The 21,473-nt window shown below is 50.0% G+C and overlaps 4 protein-coding genes across 4 annotated transcripts; 1 reads left to right on the top strand and 3 right to left on the bottom strand.

Moving 5' to 3' along the window:
• The first annotated feature begins 3,761 nt into the window (after positions 1-3,761).
• Positions 3,762-4,964, top strand: LOC128268982 (uncharacterized). Its single transcript, XM_053006306.1, has 4 exons — positions 3,762-3,900; positions 3,975-4,386; positions 4,446-4,589; positions 4,658-4,964. The coding sequence occupies exons 1-4, from the start codon at positions 3,762-3,764 to the stop codon at positions 4,962-4,964; spliced, it is 1,002 nt and encodes a 333-aa protein (XP_052862266.1).
• Positions 4,965-5,145: 181 nt separating this feature from the next.
• LOC128268973 (nodal modulator 1) lies at positions 5,146-9,030 on the bottom strand. The gene is made up of 3 exons (XM_053006296.1): positions 8,876-9,030; positions 8,246-8,804; positions 5,146-8,182 (listed from the first exon to the last, which is right to left on the bottom strand). The coding sequence occupies exons 1-3, from the start codon at positions 9,028-9,030 to the stop codon at positions 5,249-5,251; spliced, it is 3,648 nt and encodes a 1,215-aa protein (XP_052862256.1). The 3' UTR covers positions 5,146-5,248.
• Positions 9,031-9,757: 727 nt separating this feature from the next.
• LOC128267150 (phospholipid scramblase 1-like) lies at positions 9,758-11,026 on the bottom strand. Its single transcript, XM_053003939.1, has 5 exons — positions 10,900-11,026; positions 10,746-10,811; positions 10,512-10,670; positions 9,925-10,457; positions 9,758-9,862 (listed from the first exon to the last, which is right to left on the bottom strand). Exons 1-5 carry the CDS (start codon positions 11,024-11,026, stop codon positions 9,830-9,832), a joined length of 918 nt encoding a protein of 305 aa, XP_052859899.1. The 3' UTR covers positions 9,758-9,829.
• Positions 11,027-11,368: 342 nt separating this feature from the next.
• Positions 11,369-15,412, bottom strand: LOC128268975 (uncharacterized). The gene is made up of 8 exons (XM_053006298.1): positions 15,323-15,412; positions 15,152-15,248; positions 14,929-15,084; positions 13,823-14,860; positions 13,522-13,753; positions 13,288-13,463; positions 13,100-13,224; positions 11,369-13,040 (listed from the first exon to the last, which is right to left on the bottom strand). Exons 1-8 carry the CDS (start codon positions 15,410-15,412, stop codon positions 12,837-12,839), a joined length of 2,118 nt encoding a protein of 705 aa, XP_052862258.1. The 3' UTR covers positions 11,369-12,836.
• Between the last annotated feature and the right edge of the window lie 6,061 nt (positions 15,413-21,473).

The raw sequence follows: 21,473 nt of genomic DNA, 5'->3' as shown, positions 1-21,473 counted from the left end.
TCCCTCCTGCTGGCATCTTTCAATAAACCATAATCGTTGTTATCTAGCGATCGATGATGACTGCGAAAAGAGGTTAATGAGCAACTTTATAACACTTTTGTAATGTAACCTTGTAACCTTTCGAATCTACTCACAAGTACTGTGGTCCACCTTCCACAATAATCGCTTCACGGCCGTTGCCCCACTTCTTGGCAAATAGCAGCACCAAAAGAACTCCCAGAACAAGCCCTAGTTTGACCATGTACCAAATATAAAGGGACACGGTCCAGCCTATTGGCGTATCTGAAATGCGGCGCAACGATTTCGTAAATTTTAACAACCTTTCGATGGAACTGCTCCAAAGTTCTGCTTACATATTCCGTAACTATATCGGAGCGGTTCCTCAAGATTAAGATGATGATGGTGATGAGTTCGTCCTTCCACATAATGCACTCCAACAATCATCGCGATCGTAATACCTATCCATCGCACGGAACTTTGGCACATGGTGTTGCTGGTCTCGGATTTCACTGCAGACTGTTCCACCTCGCACTGCGACGATCGAAGCGGAAAACCACGATATGCACTTGACTTTTCTTTACCACATGTTTCCAATTTGAGCCCGCGTGTTAATTATTAAACTAAATTTTGCGTGAAAAATGAACCGTCAAATTAGGCATAGTTTTATGGTTTCTCTAGGATAGGATTTTATCAAATTATGTCGCAGTTTTAGAACATCATATTATTGTGTTTATTTTATGATATACAATTTATTGTGATATTTGAATATTTTTTAAGTTCACTCGTAAATTTAAACTTATTTTATTAATGAAAACATTTGTACAGTATTTTATTTCAATTTATTTCTTATGACGGCATTCCGTAAGTGTAGACAGGAAATCTAAAACATGGCAGTAAGTTAATAACCTTATTTGCTGTTTGTAGATCCTTATTTCTTACCGTCGATCATGTGAGGCTCTTGCGATCCAACCAGTTTCCGACCGAGTGTTCCATTGTATTGCTAACCCAGCAAGAACCCATATTTTCAGAAATATCACAATGTAGTACACAAATGCCCCGATCGCCGCAACATTAGAGCCGAAAAACGCCGCCGGAAATCCTAAAACATGCCGGTTTTGTATTTTCTTTTAGTTATATTTGAAAGGCATTGAACTTTGTTACCGTAATGGTTGAAGTAATCTCCTCGTCCCGAAACGGTTAAGCTTGTCGACCGGAGATGCTGTTGCTCGGTAGCCACCGTGAAATGTACTCCGACTGCCAGGAAGCCTAAGAGAAGCGGATCTGCGAACATGATCTGCTGTTGTTTGAACGATCTCCTCAAGTGTACTGATAAGTTGACCGTTCAAATTCAATGACAAGACCTCGAGATTGACAGTGAAAGTGATCCATTAGTACCAATTAGAGGTTGCGGTTTTCCTTTGTAAGGAAATCGGTGACTTACGAACGTTCCTCAGATTGCCTCAGTGTTTGGGCGAACCTGGAAACGATATTACCTTCCGAAATGTACAAGACGTTTAGTTTATTTTTTATTTCAATTTTACTATCGTGCAGCTTGCTTGTTACTGCTAGTGATGGGAGTGAACTAGAGCCCCGAAGACACTCGAGCCGTAAGAATCATGACCGCCTGGAAACAGCGAAAGTCCGCCTGATAACAAAGCTCTTTCCTTCCACAGCGTATCCCTACGGTTGGCGCTGGTGGATTGCGCACAACGTCCTGCTGATCATCAAAGGTGGTTTTTGGCTAGCTATTTTCATTATTGTGTTGTTGTACAAAAGCTTACCCAAAAAACATGATTGCTGCCCGACGCCCATCATTCTCCACGATCCGGGCAGTTTCGGTTATCATCACCATTCGCCGATCGGGTGGGCACGAGGTCTGGGCCACCATTCAACACTCAACGATTGGCAACTGTACTGGGATGATGTGTTCAAACAAATTGAGTTAGAATATTTTACAATAAATAATACACTTTAGTGAATATTTTATTCATTGTAGTCATTGTTCAATTTATTGCCCGTACCTGGGATACGTAGCGTTTATTCTTGAAACGATATAAATAACAGCAAATCATACAACTCTTCACTCAACACTATCGTGGCCACCGCCAGTCGCTGTCGTCACTAATCTTCTGTTTTATTGTCCAAAAAGGATCACTTAGGTGGCTCACTAACACACACGGATGCTGCTTTCGGCACTCGGCTGAACTTTTGGCAGCCTGTTCCGGACGATAGGCTCGAAAAACTTCGTAACCCTGGTTGTTCAAAGATTTCCATATCGCAGGCACACGTTTCGCTTCCAGGTACAGCTCACAAACGACCCACTTTCGGCACGAGTCATCGCCGATCTCGAGGGTGTTAAAGATGTGCTCCGCCAGGCTAGAATCACCGGCAGGCTCTCCGCCAACCGATCGACGCTTCCTTCGGCCCCAACCGCCAGCCCATTGGCTTTTCTCGAAGATGCTGGGTCCGCTTGTCTTGGCCCAATAGTAACCATCGCCGAAAACCAGCATCGCCACCAGTACTATCCAGATCTTCAGTTTGATGAAGATCACCAAGGCCACATCACTGAACCAGGGCCACCCTGCAGAAAGCAGAATTTCAGTCGTAATATGTACTACAAAGAGTCCCGAAATACCTACAATACCGAGTCATTTCGTAATGATCGTATCTGGGCTCGATTACGGCGGTATTAGATCGAGCATCTATTTCCAATTCACACGCCACCCGAAAAGCTGCGCCGATTATGAGACACGCCACCAATACGCACCAATGCTCCATCGCTGGACGGCTGATGAGAAGCAAATGGTCAACCAAATGTAGCCACTTGTTCCAGACCAGCCCCCACAAAACATAAGCCGGATGAGCTCAGGGTCAGGTGCTAACTGATTCACGTCGAACGGATAACCCGCAGGACTTTGTCTGAGAAAGTTGGGACCATTTCACTTTCGTTTCGCTATTGATTGACACTTTCTGATCGAAGTCCCGTCACGATCGGACTACGCGATCGGTTCTTCTTACCGTGCCACAGAAGATCAATACGGACGTGCATTTATTTTCATCATTTTTAACACCTCACGTAACGCAGTGAAAGGTGGCCGGAAATAGTCATTAGCACGAGAACGGAAATATCTATGTTGCGCAATCCGTTACTAGTTTACGCAAGGCGGATGATCATTTGTGACTTTTTTCAAAAACTGTTGTCCGAAATCTATGCCCAAAATCTGTTTCTATTTCAATTGGCTTAAATTTCTCAAAACCCGTTAAAAATTAGAACCTGTTGGGCTGGAAAACCATAATTAAACCAAGAATTTACAACACACCCAAATCGGTGCGGACACTGACACAGATTCCTATGTGGCCCGATTGAAAGCTACAGAGCCACAAACATAACCACAGTGATGGACACCGTTCAAAAATGGTTAAAATTTGAATCGTGCTCGATCCATTTCCATCACGCCGGCAAAGAAAGTGTTGGCGACGCCACGAGAAATGCGTGAACGCCAAGTGCGACCGCACGCGCCGTTAGGAGGGAGGACCATCTTTGAATTAGCTTCAATTATTACCGTTTGTTTACGGAACACCGGATAGTGGAGGAGAACCTCGAAGAGGCACTATATAATGATATCCATCTTCGGCTGATGAGATCATTCGCCGTACTTCCGCGATTCGGGTGGCATCCGTGGCACTTCCGTGAGTTGAGTGACTCCTGATACCGAGAGTGTTTTAGTTTTACTTGTGATTAGTGCACGTTTAGCGGAACTATGTCCGCTCTAAAGCAATTGCTTGTTTTACTCGGGATGGTGGCTCTGGTGGCCGCACAAGAGTTGGTCGATGCCAACACCCGCACCGTTGAAGAGCGCGGACGGCGGAAACGGTTTTACAAGTTTTTCTTGAAGGCTCGTAAGTTTAATTCGTACAGTTCCGTTGCGAAGATCAATCTGTGTTACTATCGTTTCCCTATTGTTCCTCTCCAGTTGGACCGGTCTTGTCAACCCTCACAACGGTCGTGCTGGTTAAGGCCAAATTGGTGTTTGTGGGCCTTATCATAGCGGGAATCTACTTCTTTGGTCACAAAATACTTCCGGGACACTTTTTCGGTTCCTCGATCATTAGTGAAACTCCGCCACCGTTCATCGATGCCGGTGGCTTCACGGATTACCATGCCCACCACCACGGCCACGAAATCATCTCTAGCTATCCCGGACCAGAGCCCTTCTCGGGGTATGGATCAGAACCCTTCTCGAGCTATGGCCCACCGCCAAGCGGTGGTGCGTCGTCGTACTCTTCCTCCTCGACCTACACCGCACCCGGAACACGGCGCAAACGAGACATTGCTGACGAGGAGCAACCCATTGATGATGCCGAGGATGAGCTTGGTCCAGATGAGTAAGACGCTGCGACGAATTCAACTTTCTGGTCAATACATTATGTTGTCCCACTCACAGAATGTACTGGACCGACACGATAACCGACATGGCGTTCCGGCTCCTCGGTGTAAATCGTCGTGCCTGCCAGAAGCGGTTCGTCTGTGAGTTTGACTTCCAGGCCAGAAGGAATCCGCTGTTGCTGTTCATGACCCGCATCGTAGGGTAAGGGTGCAAAGCGGCTAATGGCCCGTTGAACTAGTATTTGATTCTCTTTCCGTGGTTCTTTGAAGACGCGATATTTTCCACAACTACCGAGACGCTAGTGATGAGAGGGCACAAACCTATCGAGACTGTGGCCGTATCCATGAGGAGTGCAAAGTGCCGCAGCGCAGGAAGAACGTTCGTCGACCGCCGGCACGTGTACCGGTGGTGGAGCAGCCTTCCGAGCAGATGGACCAGCCCCAGTCCGAGTCGTACAGTTACGACACACAAGAGAATGAAGTCGGCGATTCGGAATCAACGACCACCGCCCCGACCGTTAGCCCTTTGAGAGGGAAACTAATCCTGAAACGTGTGAATCGATTCCGACGAAACTAGGCTAAGGAAAGGGATAGGATCTCCTCTCCATCTTGAGTGTATGTGATGTACTAGTACTTAATTTATTTAAGGTAATTTATTACTCATTCAAAGACGTGCCCTTTAACTTATTTAAATAACTTATGAAATAATCGGGATAAGAACTAACACAAAACGTCAAAGGAAAATCTTGTTTCACTACCTCAACCACTTACTTTATTCCAAATATTGTTCCGATTTCCGACTACAATGAGTTTGTCTTCTGCATGTTGAACACACACTTACTTTGGCCTGGCCGTGCCAATTTAGGACACCTTTTTGCTTTTCTTCTTCTTCGATCCCTCAATCTTCGAAGCCAGGGCATCGATGTCCCGATCGTCGATGTACCCAGCATCGTTTTTCAGTTCTTTCGCCTTCACTCGGTTACCCACCAGGCCGCTGGCCACCGCGGTCAGCTTGTTACCGGCCAGACCCAGCAGCTCGAACGCTAGCTCCTGCTTGAAGAACACGAACCCAATGATCGCGATCATGACGATGGCCGAGAGCGAACTCTGGTTAAGGTCACCGTCACCGGTGCGCATCTCGGGCGCAAATCGCATCTCGGCGTAGAAACTACTCGTGTTGGCCACGAACGGAACCGACGAGAGACTGTAGCGGTAGCTCTTATCCGACAGCGTCGACGTCAGCTCGATGTGATAGGTCTTTTCGTCGAACGGAATGCGCGGGAAGAACACCATGATGCCGGGGTTCACCTTCGATTTCATGTTCAGCGGCGATTCGATGCGCTGCGAGTGAACGGGCGATTCGCTGCCCTTCCGGTAGAGCGCAATCTTGAGCGTTTTGTAGTAGTCCAGTTCGGAGGCCACCACACGCACCGTGACATCGACGAACGCGAGCGGACTGATGGCAATCAGATTGACTTCGCGTGTGTCTGCCTTACCGATATCGACCACACGCTCGCGCGGGATGGATCGGTCAACGGGGGCCGATGGACCGCTTCCGGTGCGAACACGCACCCGATACTGGCACCCGGGCGTCAGCCCTCGGATACGATACTGGCCATTGAATTCGCTCGTTGCCTCTTCCAGCGTGTTGCCACACTTGTCACTGGTGGCCGCTTCGACAACCACGTTCGGGAACGGTTCGCCGTTGAGGGAGGTGATCGAACCGAAGATCGAGAACTGTGTCCTCATGCCAACCAGCTCTTCAACCACCGTTGCCCCTTCCTGGACGTCGATCAGCTTGGAGTTCGGTCGGAATTCGTACTCTTTCATCATCGCCCGCAGATAGTATTCGCTCGGGGACAACGAGTGGAACTTGATCGTACCGTCGTCGCCGGTGACTAGATTTTTGCGATAGCTTTCGGCACCGGACAGAGACAACAGCACACCCGACAACCGGTTGCCGGCATCGTCCTTTACCGTGACAATAATCTCGCACAGTTTGTGGCCACCGAAAGTGTTGGTCGCTCGATCGAAGGGCGAGAACACGTACGATTCCTTCTCGGCGGACAGTTCGACGGCGAGGGCTGGGTCGATTGGTCCGAAGCGGAACTCTCCCTTCTCGTCGGTGAGGGTCGTTTGAGGTGTAAGTTCCATATTCTTCGGGAACGTCAGCGTAATGGTGACTTCCTTGATCGGCGGATTGGTGCGACCGTCGATGAGCAGTCCCTTCTTGGCACGCAGCTTTCGTCCAACATCGACACAATCGGTGCCACCCGTCACTTCTAGCTGCTCCGGAGTGAAGAGCATAATGCCACTCTGCGGCACGATGGTAATCAGTTCCCCGTGCTCGAGGAAGAATTCCTTCCGATAAACGTACCCACCGTCGGTCGGCGAATCATCTCGGGCGGTGCTGAGTTCGAACTCTACAACTTCATCGGCCATCCCGTCGCGCAACACCTTCACGCGATAGTTTTCTTTAGCCTCCGCCAGCAACTTCACCACGTTCCGGTGGCTTTTGGCGTTAACCGAAATTGGTGCTCCGTCGGTGGTGCTGAATCCGGTCGGGGTACTTTTCTCGAACCGATGACATCCTCCCAGACGCATTTCATACTCCCCGGCTCGTTTCACGCAGAACATATTCATACCGGCCGTGAGGACAAGTTCCTCTTCCTTGACGGCACTCGCGGCACCTTCGGAGGAACTCTTCCACCGATAGCTCATCGAAGCACCGTGGCTTGCGATGACCGATACGATGAAACCGGTCTGCACAAAGTTCGGAACCGCTTCCTTGGAAGATTTAATGTTAATCTTGACCGTGTTTGATTCCCAGCATAGTTTGCCACTCGGCACGCTGACCTCGTAGCTTCCGGGGAGCACATTCTGGAAGCTGTATTTGCCCGATTCCGCCACGTTCGCCGTCACGGGCTGGCCGACCGCGTTTCCGTTGCTATCGAGGGCCTGCAGAGTGACGGACAGATCACGGCATTCTCGCTTTGCGTCCGCCAGGCACCGAACTTCGCCCGTGACGGTTGCCCGAAGCTGCGAGAAGACGATTGCCTCGACCGGCGAGTAATTCACTTCGATCGATTGGGTCAGCGGGAAGAACTGAATGCCACTGGCCCGTTCCTCGTCGCTCGTTAGTACCTGCACCGTGTACTGGCCGTTCTCGAGGAACGTGCACCATTCGCCTGTCCCAGCCGTGCTCGTCAGTTCCAGCATCATGGTGGAGGCCTTCTTGGCGATCGCCACTCGGTGCGCCTTCTTGGACACGACCTGCCCGCAAACCTTAAACCCGGACACGAGCACATCCGGCAACGATGGGTTGGCCAGCGAAACCTTCACGATGTGGTCCTTAAACTGCAAATCGTCGGCCACGACCTGGATGGTGTAAGTGCCCGTCTGTATGTTGTCCAGTGTGTAGCTTCCGTCCTTGCCCGTGACCGCTATCTCGCGGCCATTGAGCTTCACGCGCGCATTGGCCACACTGGCTCCGTTTGGCGAGCGCAACACGCGCCCTGAAACGCTGAATCCGGTGACTTCGAAATTTTCACGCAGCCGCACTCCTTCCTGGGACACCTCCACCTGGAGCGCCTCCGGCCGGATGTGGAATTTGATCTTGCTGTCGGCAAAGTGCGGCCGGATGAGATACTTTCCGCGGGAAACACCCGCAAACACGTACGATCCCGTGTCCTTGTTGGGTGTCGTGTAGCAGAGCGGACTCGACTCGTACACCTTATCACCCGAGTTCGCAATCGCGGGAATGCTGCCGGTGGCACATTTCACGAGCGTTTTTTGCTGTTGAAAGAAAATAGCTTCGGTAAGTATTTCGGCTTTACTGGGAACTTACGCGAAGCTTACGTTTTTGGCGGCGTACAGAAGGAAGCCCACGCTTCCGAACGGTTGGCCATCGCTGAAGACACCGCCCTCCACATCGAATCCGGAAACGACCAGCGAACCGGGCGGAATCTCGGTGTTGCCCGTGGCCACCGTAACCTTGTACTCCGAGTGCACAAAGTGCCATTTCGGGTGCTGTGCTTTCACCACGTAGCGGCCCGGTTTGATTGGGGTGAAAGAAAACACCCCCGTGGCGGTCGTGGTGATCGTTTCACCAATTTTCTTGCCATCCTCCGTGACCAGATCCACGTTAACGCCGCGTGCACCCGCTTCCGGCATGGCGTAGAACTCAATCTTGCCCGTAATGCCGAACCCAGTGAAGAGGAAGTTCACATCGCTTCCCTGACTGCATACGTCCGTCTGGCCATCGAACTTGATCGACACCTGTTCCGGCTCGAAGCTCCAACCGGGTGGTGGAATAACCTTCAACACGTAGTCGCCCTTATCGTAGACCGGAATGAAGTAATACCCGTTCGAGGGGGAGCATTCCGTTTTGATTTTCAAACTGCCCTGCGGGGTGTACCTACGGGGCCAGAGCATACACATCAGCACACACCGCTTAATTTAATTAACGCCCAAAAAGGGGACACTTACAGCCCGACTTCCACCTTGCTCGAGTCCAGATCGGAGTTCACATTTTTCACGAATCCCCCACAGCCGAACACTTCGTTTGCGGTGCACCAATCGCACAGAACAAGTAGCTCCAGTGCGAGTAGTGCCCCCAGAGGTACCGAATGCAGGTACTTCATAATAGAAAATCCACAAATTTCCACTTCACCGGCACGACCAACTTTTGGGAAAGTATTTTCCTTTCTCGCCGTGCTTTGCGGGACGAATGACAGATCAGGTGTGAGTTTGTGAAAACAGCCCAGCCTGACGTTTCGAGATTGTCAAAAACAACAGCAGGCTGCGTGCGGCGTACGCAAGTGTTGCCAGCCAAAATCAGCAACCAGTCGGAAGTTTGAGCTCGTCGGGAACGTTTGGTATTTTGAGGAGTGAAGTAAAATTGTTGAAGCCCTATCCTATCGTTAAAGAGTTAATATCATGCTGGCCATGTGTGTCGATCTGGAAGTGATCACGAAAACCTTCGGTTGTAGTGGTACTCGCGAATACCGTAAAAATGGTGCTGCAATCACAGCAGCCAAAGTGGAAACAATGAATCGTTTGCACATATCACCATGAAGCCTACGGCTTTTTAAGGTTAGTAAATGTTGGTTGTGGATAAGTCGCGGAGTTGATGATGGCGGATAGGTAAACTGCTTTATCATGTCTTTTAGGACGAAGTCTTCATACTGTTTATACAGTTTTCTAAGATTACTGAGTAAGTAAAACAACTACTACTTCAATTTGCATGTCATTCCTTTCATCAGAACATCCTTCCATCCCGTATTGGGAGCCACATTAGGAACAAGTCGTTAAGCACGCAGACAATTTATTCTATTGGCAATATGAAACAAAAGCATTAAAATCCTTTCCATCTTGACACTCCAGACGGTATGAGAATATTCATGAAGTGGTGTGCTCTTCTTTCAATATCATCGGTATGCGTCAACAGCAATTTGATTGAAAGTACAGGTACTCCTGCAAATAGAGAAACGCGATGTAATGATAGTCTAAATACGCTCGAACCCCCTCCCACTGACCAGCAGAAATGCGGCGGCGATGAATAGTGACTTAAATTTGACGTCCATGCTCGGATCGGAGAAATAGATGTTGTTCGTGTAGCTCGAGGTGTTCACGTTCCAGGCGCGCGTAATCGTCCCTTTCTGGGTCAGCAGATCTCGGTCCATCACCCGAAAGTGGGTCTCTTTCGGCATGCGGATAGCGCTCACAAAGGGTATCGGGACGCGGAACATGATGTTTATGTCGCTGTTCAGTAGAATGATTTCTTGGGACAGTATCCCGTAGTCCTGCTGTATGCAACCGATCAGCTCACCCGGGCTGGCCCAGATCTCGAGAAACTGATTTTTGCAGAAACAGCAAAACACACCACATCCAAGATTTTTCTTAAAAAGCAACACCTCCTGGTGGTTTCGGTCCACCAGCGACAGCTGGAAGGGTCTGAGGGAACCCCAAAATCTATCCCTAGGATCGGAGGTCTCCGACGCACCGTAGAGCGCCTCGTTCGATGGCCCGCGGATAGTGTACCGATTGTCTGAGGCCACGCCTGAAAGGACTGTAAGAACAGCAGGTGAAAATAAGTAAATCAAGTACGAGGTTCAGCTCTTACGTTCGTTCAGCTCGTACGATTGTTGGATAAACACCGATGGCAATCCGTACAGGAAGTCGAGTCCCGCTCTGGGCGAGAACGGTGTTAGAAACGGACTATTCACCGATCGGATCGGTTCGTTGCGGATCACACTTAGGGGGGAAAGCATGGAAGGCCTCACTGGAAAATTAAGCGCATCTTTTTACAATCCATCTCAGGCTCAGGGAATCCCCTCCACTGCCAGCACTCGCTTACCACTCTCTGCTCCATTGGTCATGGGCTGGGGTTGTGCCGAGATGATTCGATTCTCTCCGGTGTGCACTGCAATTTAAGAACAACCGCCATCGGCGGTAGCAATGTCACTGCCTCTCGGTGTTACTCATTCTCGCCCCGGTTCGGCCAAGCTTACCTACTGGTGGAACGTTGTTCGGAGGAGCAGCGAGTGTGTTGTCATAGTTGTAGTCCCAACTCAGATCAAACGTAGGAGTATCCGGACCCTGGAAGTCCTGCTGCTGAGGAGCCCTAGCAGAACACATTCCGACAGGGGGAAACACAACAACGGGGACGGTTTTGTTGGGCTTTCGAACCGACACTGAGTAGTCCGGGTCGATACTAAGCGGCGCTGGTGATGGTTGTGGTGAGCAGAGGAGTCACCCGCGGTTAATCTTATCGGTATCGGTATCATCAGTCATTTCTCTTTTGATAGCACTCAAGTGTCTGATAGCAAGGGGCCACCTAGCTGCTGGGTGCTGGCAATAGACCACTTTAGCAAGGTGCACATTCCGGCGTGTCCACAGCACCTGAGTGTTACACCTGAATGATTTCGGTCCGGCAAATACAACTTGTAAAAGGCGTTATTTCTTACGTTACTTGTTTGGATTTTATTTAGATTTCAACAAATACTGGTTTTTTGGTTTACTATTGATTGTGTAGTGTAATGTTTTTACTGGCCGCTCCGGTGTGTCGATCGGTCGATCGGTTTGCTTGCTGCTGTGTACATTAACATTGTTTATGTATAGTATGTGTGTGTACGCTACCAGCGATTACTAATATAGTTTATAGCCTCGTTATACAACCGCTGCCGCTGACCGTGCTTTGTTTACTTCAGTTAATCACACGGACCCCTCGGACCGTGCCTTTTATGGCCGAAGCACTGCTTTACACTACCTTCCTGTGGCCGTCCGAATGCGGTTATACTTTTTTATGACTGAAATTGATCGATTAAGTGGTATTTGTAGAGTAGCGTAGTTTGTATATCAATAGTTGTTTCAATCCTGGTTTCCATTAAAATTACTAGCTGCACACAGTTCGTTCCGCAGTTCCGATTCTATCAATGTAGCTGCTTCGCACGTGATCTCAAGAAGAAACATTCATAGTGTGGATGCAATACAATTTGTTTTGTAAACCAATATTGTAACCTCGGTCGGTACTTGCACTTCAGCAAATCAGCGAGCATACTTGAGTTTCGTTCGTCTATGTTTTTTTATTGTCGAAGTTTTACGTGCTTTTCTCGTGTGCTTCACTGCTGCACTTTTACGGGCCTGTCTATCGAGAGCAACGGGTATCGTTGTAAAGTGTCCTTCGTCCTTCGGAGGTTCCAATTCCTGTCTAGTATTCGTAGGATCTTTGTTTTTTTTTAATACTTTCATAAAATAAAGCAGATGATAAAATCACTCCCAAATCTCATGGAGGTGCCTTTTTGCAATCCTGCCTGCCTGCCAAATTTTTTGTAAATACTGTTTGACAAAACATCTATGTAAGTGTTGACGGTGAAGGGCGATGCCAAATGAGTCAGAGCCAATTCTTTATCATCCCCACAAATTCACTCTCAAACGGACCCATTAGTAATGCTTGCGGAAATACACAGCAAAGTTCCGATTAGCAGTGTGTAACGTAGCGGGCAGGGGAAGAGTAATGCATAACCACCGATAAGCGTTTATGCTCCATGCTGACATCGATAAAAGGGGTTGCACACGCACACACACATAGTTGTCGATATGAGATTAAAAATGCTTCTTATACATAGATAAATCCGGCGTTGCTGCGTTCGCCAAGAGCCTCCGAGGGTTCGAAAAAGAGTATGCTTCAACCCTGCCGATCACTCCGTGCGGTTTCTCGGTATACTGATCATCGTTGTTACACACACAAAAAACGTAGCGTAAATATGCTGGACCTTCGCCGTGCATTGAATATAGGTGGTTTGATCTAAAAGGTTTCCAATGTACAGCCATGCGCTCAGCTTCTTCGTTGCAAAATGGAGTGTGTGAGACACTGCTCGTGATAAACGTAGGTAACAAGTTCACAACTTCACACATCGAGATAGTGGATTAGTTATAGTTGCTGGGCTCAATTTACAACGACTCCAACCTCGAGCATCGCCCGGTACAGACAGGGGTTCTTGGCGCACTCCCTCGGGCCCAGCTGGGGCCCGGGAAAGCCGCGCAGTATCATCAGCACCGACCGTGCGGTCGTCTGGCAGTCGGCTTGATTTTCGCACAAATTCTCCGCCTCCGAGAGGTACTGTAGGTCACAAACCTTCGGCGATACTCCCTGGAAAGACGACGTAGAGTATTGGAAAGCTGCTATCGCCAGGTCCTCCGAAAACTTACGCAAAGATAGCACAACTGATGCGCTCCACAGGCCGGTAGTAGCTCCTGATAGATGTCCCCGCTCAGCACGTCCACACCACGGCACCGTCTCTCGAACGCATCCAACAGGGGACACTCGGTGGATTCTGCGGAAGCCAAAAGACAGCTGCAGTGCGTCTTATTTGGGCCAGTATCGTGCGAGCTCTTACCGACTACCAATCCTCGATTGAAATCATCGTCCATATCGGTCAGCTCCGACCCGCGCACTACCTCCTGGTACCGTTTCTGGGTCCGTTTTTTCTTCTTCCTGTCTTCCTCGGCCTCTTCCAGATTGTTTTCCACTTCCTCGTGGGCCACCTTATCACCACCCGCTTCCATGCTGTGTCTGAAAATGGACGGATTGTGAAGGATGCCTCACTGCCTCGGGTGCGCGCCACACTCACTGGTTATGATCGTATTCGGCTTTTTCCTTCTTTACTGCGACACGCTTCGCCTTTTCCTTCTCGTCCCGCTGCAAATCGAGCTCCACTTCGTTGACCTTATAGTTGGGCTCACCGTTGACCGAGTCCTTTAGCTTCTCAAGCGTACGGCGCACCTTCTCGATACTGTAGGCCGTCGCAAGACGTGCCACCACTTTGTCCTTCAGTTTCTGCAGCTCACCTGGTTCGGTGAGTCCTGGGGGATCAAAAATTCGGAACGTTACCCCTCACTCGCGCTGACAAACTTTTTTCCCCCCCGGCTTACCTTCATGATCGCCCGTGTACTTGACCGTTTGGTCCAGAATGATGTCCTCAATGTTCTTCAGCTTCCGGTCCATGCTCTCCAGCTTGTCCTGGTTCACGTTCTTCTTCTTGCGGTCCTCATCGTACGTCTTGTAGAAACTCAGCGGGTAGTTACCGGACGACGAGGCTGACGCCGAATCGTGGACACTTTTTTTCCTTCGATCTATCCCGAAGTACTTGTTCCATTGGATGGACTTTTTCGTCTTAAAATCTCCGATATCGCCCGGCAGTATTTGGTCCTCTTTCACCACCTCCAGATTGGACCGCTTGCGCACCGATCGCTTCTTTTTGTCCTCGTCCTCCCCTTCGAACTCCTCGCTCGATTCCTCGTGCTCGTGCTCGTGCTCGTGGTCGTGCTCTTCATCGTCCGGACCTTCTTCCGAGCTGTGCTCGTGGTGCTCATCGCTAGATTCTCGTCTGTTTTTCAAAATTTCCTTACTGCGCCCGGTCGTCGTCGTGATCGGCGCGACGGTTGTGGTTGCTGCCGCTGGGGCCACAGTACCCGCCGGGTCACTCGAACGTTTACGCTTCTGCTCCTGGGGGGTTCCAAACAGTGCCTGCAAATCCTTTGCCACCTTCTTGTCGGTTCCCGAGGGAATCATCATCTCGGGTTTGGGCGAACGTTTCGCCACGGGGAATCGCTTTCGGCGCGTCGCCGGTAACCACGGCAAGATGGGTAGGGTTCGCTTACGTTCCTCCATCGGAGGGCCGTACATTGCCGGCGATGGTTCCGATTGTGACACTGGGAATCCTTGGCGCTTCTCGTATCCACCGGCCGTCAGGGGAGCAAGCTGCTCGTCTTCGAACAGTTGCTGCTCGATTTCGTTCTCCTCCTGCTGATACTTGTTCCACAGGCGCTGCAGCCGTTCCTGGTACTCCTCGTCGCGCTCGGCGTTGGACTGGCGATCCACTTCCTTCAGGAAGTCCAAAGACAGGTCTGGTCGCGAGTACGACTTTTCTAGCTCTCGCTCACGAAACACGGTCGGATAGGAGGTCATTTCTATCGGAAACGAGAAGGCACAGTATATCGAGGTCCTCTTGCCCTAGCGATCGCCCCTCATCACCTACCATCGCGCTCTCTGAAAACGGATCGTTTGCGTGCCTCCAAATCGTACGGATCGTACGGGTCGTCGATCGGTTCCTCGTCACGTCGGAGATAGTTGGCCAGGATTCGGTTCAGGCGCTGCCGATTTGGACGAAATTGCTGTTGCTCCTCTGTGGCCGCTATTGGGAGAAAACCAATAACCCAAATTACTCTTTGGTCATTTGATTTTGTGCAAAGTCCTCTTACGTTCCATCAGATAGCCCTCCTCATCGAGTTGATCAGCGGCGGCCTCTTCGCGGAGCGCCAGTTGAGCTTCGCGACGGTGCAGAGCCTCGATTGCGGCCTACAACGGAACGGATTGCCGTGCGTGTATGATACCTCCGCATTAAATATTAACCCTCAAGTAGCGTCGCTTACCTGTAGTGAGTATGGTGAGTGTTGCGAGGCCAGCACAGCCACGACGACCGTTCCCAGAAGCAACACCGAGTGCACACCTAACCCGGCCATAATGCCTTTCCGAGTAATCACACAATCTGCCGAGGAGAGTGTTTATTATTTTTGAATTAGGCATTAATAGTAGCTGCTCGACTAATGAATGCGTGAGAGAAGGACCAATGAATTAGAATGCGAAGCAACGAAAGCCTCATGGCTTAGTCCTTTGGTGAGTGAAACACTTTTTCCTTTTTCCATGTTTGTCACGTACGAGTTTTTAGTAATGGATTGTGTTTTCGAGAGTCGCTTTCGCGCAAAACCTTTGCCAGCCACCCTTTGAGTGGTCCTCATAATACCCACGGAGTGACTGTGATCTCTTACGTAGAAAACCCTTGGGGCCGTAGACGTATTCCGCCTAGGTTTTGAACGAGAAAAGGCTCTCGACTGAATGTGACAGATTTTAAAAGATTACGCCCATGGAAAGCTTTTGTCGGTAGAACAAATTTGTGGCCAGTGGCCCACAATGCTCTGACAAGTTGTGGAGGTGTCAGAAATTTATGGAGAACTCCGTAAAGTCGCTCGCTGGCAAAAGCTCCCCACAATACATTCTTCTCGTCATCACATCTCGGCTTCGCATTCAATTTATTAGCCCGAGCACTCCGTAGCACACGGATCCATGGCATCACATTTATGGCATCCGGTTGCTTTCCAGGCCCGGTGGTCTGTTTCCCGTTAGTGCTTCGGTCCGGCAGCCGGGAGCGCTGAATAAATACATACCAAGCCCATTGTTCAACGCTCCGGTTATGCTAGCGCGGCATTTCACGAAGCCAAGCCACAATGGCCGGCGTAGCGTAGCTACAATCGATGGCACTATGACATTTTCATCCTCCCGAAGGCCGGCGGCCCCGTAGGCCGATGACATGGAGTGAAATTAAAAGCTCGACCTAACCTGGCGAGCATATATCCTCAGCCTGGGGGGCCGGTGTAATTCGAGTGGGGCATGCATGCTTTGGACAGGAGGCCATCGCCATCCTTCTGTGCCCACACACAGAAAAGGATAGAAAGTAGCCCAAATTACCATGCCGCAAGCTCTCGATAAAACTCACATTTTACAAAGTGAAACAAAATCAATAAAACCCAGTCAAATGTGCGAAGAGAGAGCCAGAAAAGTACCGTGTATGATGGTGCCATTCGCATCGGAATCGTTCCCAGAAATCGCTCGATCCGTGCCATTGCGGTAAAGTTTTACTGCCTCCACCGATTCTCGCAGCGATATTAGATTTTCTTAGTACCTGTTTTACGGTTTCACGCTAGATTTCGCTTCATCGAGATGGAATCGCATATCTCTTACGCCTGACTGGCGCGGCGGCGGTGGCGGCGGTGGCAGCGGAATTGGAATCGCATGCGACCACAGATCCGTGCACAGACAGCGATGAATCTCAATATCCGAATGCCGTAAATCTGTGTACCGGTCCCGACGATCGATGGTCCGGTCGACATTGGCCAGTGTCCGTAATCTAAGTAATTAATAAAACGGACCGGCCCCGAAAAAAGAGACGCTCTCGATAACGTTCACATTATTACTATTTGCCTCACAATCGATAACTGCTCGGCCCCAGAATCGGTCCGAGGATGATAAAGCCCGCAACTTTCAGACCATGCCGTGCGATTCAACAAGTCGTGTTGTCGAATCGGTCGCAGCTGGGTTCCGAAAATCCCACTCTTGCCTGAGCGGTGACAAATGAGGGCTCGTGTTGAGACGAACGCAGTGTCCGGTGAAGCCCGTGACAAACGAGTGTGATCAACGGGACAGGGGACCAATTGCTGTTATGATGTTTGTTACGACTGCAAACCCGATGCTTTGGCGCCCTCCGCAACCGGCAGTCTCGCGTACGAAGCATGACCGACGGTGGCGACCATGTTGGATTCGATCCATTACAATTTGTTCGGCACTCCGCAGACAGAGTTCATATTGGCATTATTGTCGTTAAAAAGTTTTTCAAATGAGATACACCACGAGGTACATATATCCAACACGTAACAAGGCATTTGATGGGGTGTTTCGTGGAACGAACGTGTCAAATTAATACCACCGGGGGAATCAAAGAACTGGCTCTTACCTTATTCGACGATTCATTCCAATCAACCGTGAAAATCTTTAGTATGCCTATTCCACGAGGGTGGATGGCAAGTGGAATCCTGGTGGAGCTTCGTTCACCTGTCTGGAGCACTCACTTCATCAATCAAGCTCAACGTGAGCCAGGTGGGTTGAAATTTGCATATCAAAGCGAATAGACGGCCCATTGAACCAGGGAGCGAGAATTTCTCATTAAAATGCTTTCGATTCGCTAGGTGGCGGAAAGAATGCGTCCAAGGATCGAGCTCTGAAGTTCTCGAACAACTTTCAATTAACGTTTCGAGGGTTCCGTCACTTAAAATACAGCAGATTCTATTGAAATGAAGTCCAATAACAGCATTCAATTATACTTTTGTTTGGACAGACTAATGATCCTTTTTGCGGTTTTTATCGTATACCCTACGACCAGACATACGCAACCGTTATGCTGCGTAACAAACGCAAGCAAAGCTCGTTTTCTTCTTTTTATGGGCCCGCAAATGAATCAGCCCTACTCGGTTGGACTTTCCAAACTGACGAAGCGGTTCCGGCAGCGTCTTGCCAGTGGGTTGGTTTCAATATAAACAGTAAACCGGTTTTCCAGCAACAACCCGCTCCCGTGCTATGGTCTGCCAGCGTCGAAAGCAAACAGGGCAAGTCCGCCCGAAGGATTCGTGCCATAATAATGGTGTATAACTTGTTGCTCATCCTTCGCACCACCACCTGGTGGGTGGTGCGGTGTGGACCTCCTCGAGTGCGCACACCGTTCGCCCGAAGATGTAGTGTTCTTTTCCGCCCGCTCATGTGCCCGGCGGGACTTCTTTCCCCGACCCACATGTCCACACATGGGCTAAGCTGGCATGACGATGAATAAACCGTACCCATCAGGCGAAGGATAATCGCTTTTTGCCAATTAGTTTCATCGCCCACCGCTAGTCGCCTACGCGGCCGACCTTGCGGCCCAAACGGTTATAATGTGGTTGTGGCCACCCCCGAAAACTACAAATTTGTTGGCTTCTTTACGGTTAATAGGGCGAAGCGTAATTTTAATCATATTTAGAGCCGCACAACCCGACGGCGTAGTAAACAACGTCGGGCGCATTTTAATGCTTTCCACGAAGCCTCACGAAAGGAACTGTTTTCGTACCACACCCGAGCGCATCCCGAAACGTATCTAATTACCGTAAAATTATCTGCTGAAAGCGTCACGTCGCGTGTGCTCCTCGGTACGTGAAAACAACAACGGCGTCTCGCCCGAATCACCCGTAGTGATGGGATGTTTGTAACTTGAACTGTCTTTCACCTGCACGCTGGTTATCCTTTGGCCTCTGGAACTGCCGTCGGCCACACAGAGCACACAGACGCACACTTTCGCACCCCTACCGTGTCCCAACCGGGCGGTGGGCGTTGAAATCCCGACGGTCACTTAGTTCACGATGTTTGGGACAGAATAAAGAGTAGCTACTCTTAACCAGTAACGCAATAACGTTCGACGAACACACGGCCCTTCAGCAAGGTTTAGAAAGGACACTTTTTGCGCTGCAAACCCAGAGGATACCATTCGGCCAAGGATGGCCGAACTCACACACAAACGCACGCACGCACGCACAGTGGGACCACCAGTGGGGGGCTCCCTGGACGACTGGTTGACGGGTTGGCCGTGCTAGCACTGAGCGGGATCGGCTGAAAAATCGCACCAGCGCAGCCCCTATTTATATAGTTGGCCGCCCGATGAGCTTTCGGTTCCGTTGCCAGAGAGCGAGAGAGCTTTCGCGGCGAGAGTTTTCCACGCGTGGAAATGTGGAGATTGCAAAAATTTAATCGGAAAAGATTGATGAACATCAAAACCAGATAAAACTGATCGAAAGACAGCACGTTTTGGTCAAATTTACGCAAAATTCATGACCGTCGAACTCAGTGACGCGTCAATCGATAAGACTGCGCCTGCGACCGACGGGAAAAGCTCGCGTTCCGTGGGTGTTTGGTTGAGTTTCTCCGAGAATATTCGACAGCACTCGCAGTCCCTCGCTCTCTCAATAAATGACATACCGTGACATAAACACTCGGTGAGCTAGGGACAGAGTGTGTGCCCAGCTTGGGACCACCGTAGACCAACTTTGGCTTCAGGCGGCCTCTCGTGATTTTTAATTCATTTCATCCATCTCGCTCTGACTCTCATGCTCTGTACTTTCGCCAGCAATCGGGCAACCGGATCGCCGGAACCGAATATGGTTCATTCATGTTTTGAACACTTTCGAAACAATATATCGGGTTCTACGGAGAGGACTATCAACCCCAATCGTGCGCTCTGCGGTGGCATGCAACAGGAAGAGAACGATCCGAGCACGAACGCCGCACGGCCGAAAGGAATTGGTTTCCTCGCTAACGCTCTTCTGTCCCATCGACCGGAACCGGAACCGACAAGGACGGAGTGTATCAAAATAATTGAATTAATTTGTGCGCTCGGCCTCGGCTCGATGATCCACCTGGGGAATAGGTCGCCTCGGGCAGCGGAGCGACCGGGGGATTGGAATTTGACGGCAAAGAACGAACTACCTGGCGTCTCCATCGACGGGGAACGCTCATTCTGTGATGCCGCGATGGTTATAGAATGACCGACGGTCGACTTGACGGTGGTGACGTTGGCAAGATGCTAATGAGTTGCTTCATTTGCGCGCTTATTTATGACCCGCGGAGACTTCCTTAAGGAAGGAACGCCAAAAGGACCCACAGGCTCCGGTGGTATAATTGATTAATAAGCTTTTTAATGCCAGCCGCTGTTGCTTGTCAATATTATTAGTCCCGTCCCTGTTTGCCATTTAAAATTCGGCGTAGTGTCGGAACCAAATGCCAGTGGCGAATGGCCCTTTTTGATTGTACAGAATTGAAAGAGAAAATAGCCGGTAAGTCGATTTTTGCGAGCCCATCTAAAAGACCGATTCTCCGAAACGGCTCGCATCACCTCCGGCATTCACCGGCACGCCGAAGCCCGCCGTTTGGGTTCTGTGAAGCCCCAGACACCAGGCGGGACCCGGGGGAAGTTTGCGATAAAAGGGTTGTTACTTTAAGTAGCCACCGGTAATTGGTACCATCCCGAGGGTTATTGTTGATCAGTTCTAAATTCTCGGAGCTCCCCACTCGGGCTAGCATGCGATTTTCGGCATCAGCAGCAGCAGCTATTCTATCCGGCGTGTATTCGATTACGATTAGTGCGTCGTTGAACGGGCTCTATTTGAGCATCGTTACCGATTTGAGTAGAATGTATCGATTTCGATGATCCCGAAATAAAAACCGGGCCATTGACGTCGAAAGCGTCGAAAGTTCCTTCCCATAGGCTCATCCATATTTATCCGAGACGGTTCCGATGAAAATCCACTCCACCGGCACTCAAACCTGACTCGCTGGCGTTGTCCTTCAAACGGCGCGTTCGGTCCGGGTGAGATGCCATCAGTGCGTGTCCTTTAAGTGAAATCAATAGCGCGTCGCACGTCGCCACGCACAACCGCACTCCGTCCGAAAAGGAACGGCGGATCCCACCAACAGCTCACCATTAATCTGCGGTCACCGGAAACAGCGCTCTGTTGTGAAGTCCGGGCCCGGGTTATATTGTTCGTCTGTCTCGGCACTGTAATGGCGAATGGCTTCACGTGTGTTAGTTCTGATTGACTGGGCACTGGGTTGTTGAAACATTGGGCCCATGCTCACTTTGGCCAGTCGTTTGTCATCCAGTCGACGCACCGGCTTCGTTGAAGTGGAAAAAGATTCGAGAACACAATTGACCACGGGCACTCTTGGCACTCGGATGTTTTCGGAGTTCCTAAAATAAAAAGCGATTTACGCTCTCTGTGGTTCCAAGCAGTCATTTATTTAACCGGTTTGTGATGAAATTTCCACCGTCATATTCCCAACTCTCCACCCGGCAACGCTGTTGTAACCCACGTCATTGTCCGTGGTACTGGCTTCCCTGCCCCCCAAATGGTGCCGATGTGCCCGTGAATTGGGAAGTTTTCCCGGAGAAAA

This window comes from Anopheles cruzii, chromosome 2 (assembly GCF_943734635.1).
Source record: "Anopheles cruzii chromosome 2, idAnoCruzAS_RS32_06, whole genome shotgun sequence".
Classification (NCBI taxonomy): Eukaryota; Metazoa; Arthropoda; class Insecta; order Diptera; family Culicidae; genus Anopheles; species Anopheles cruzii.
Note: the sequence above shows the minus strand (reverse complement) of the source record. Positions and strands in the feature narration are given on the sequence as shown.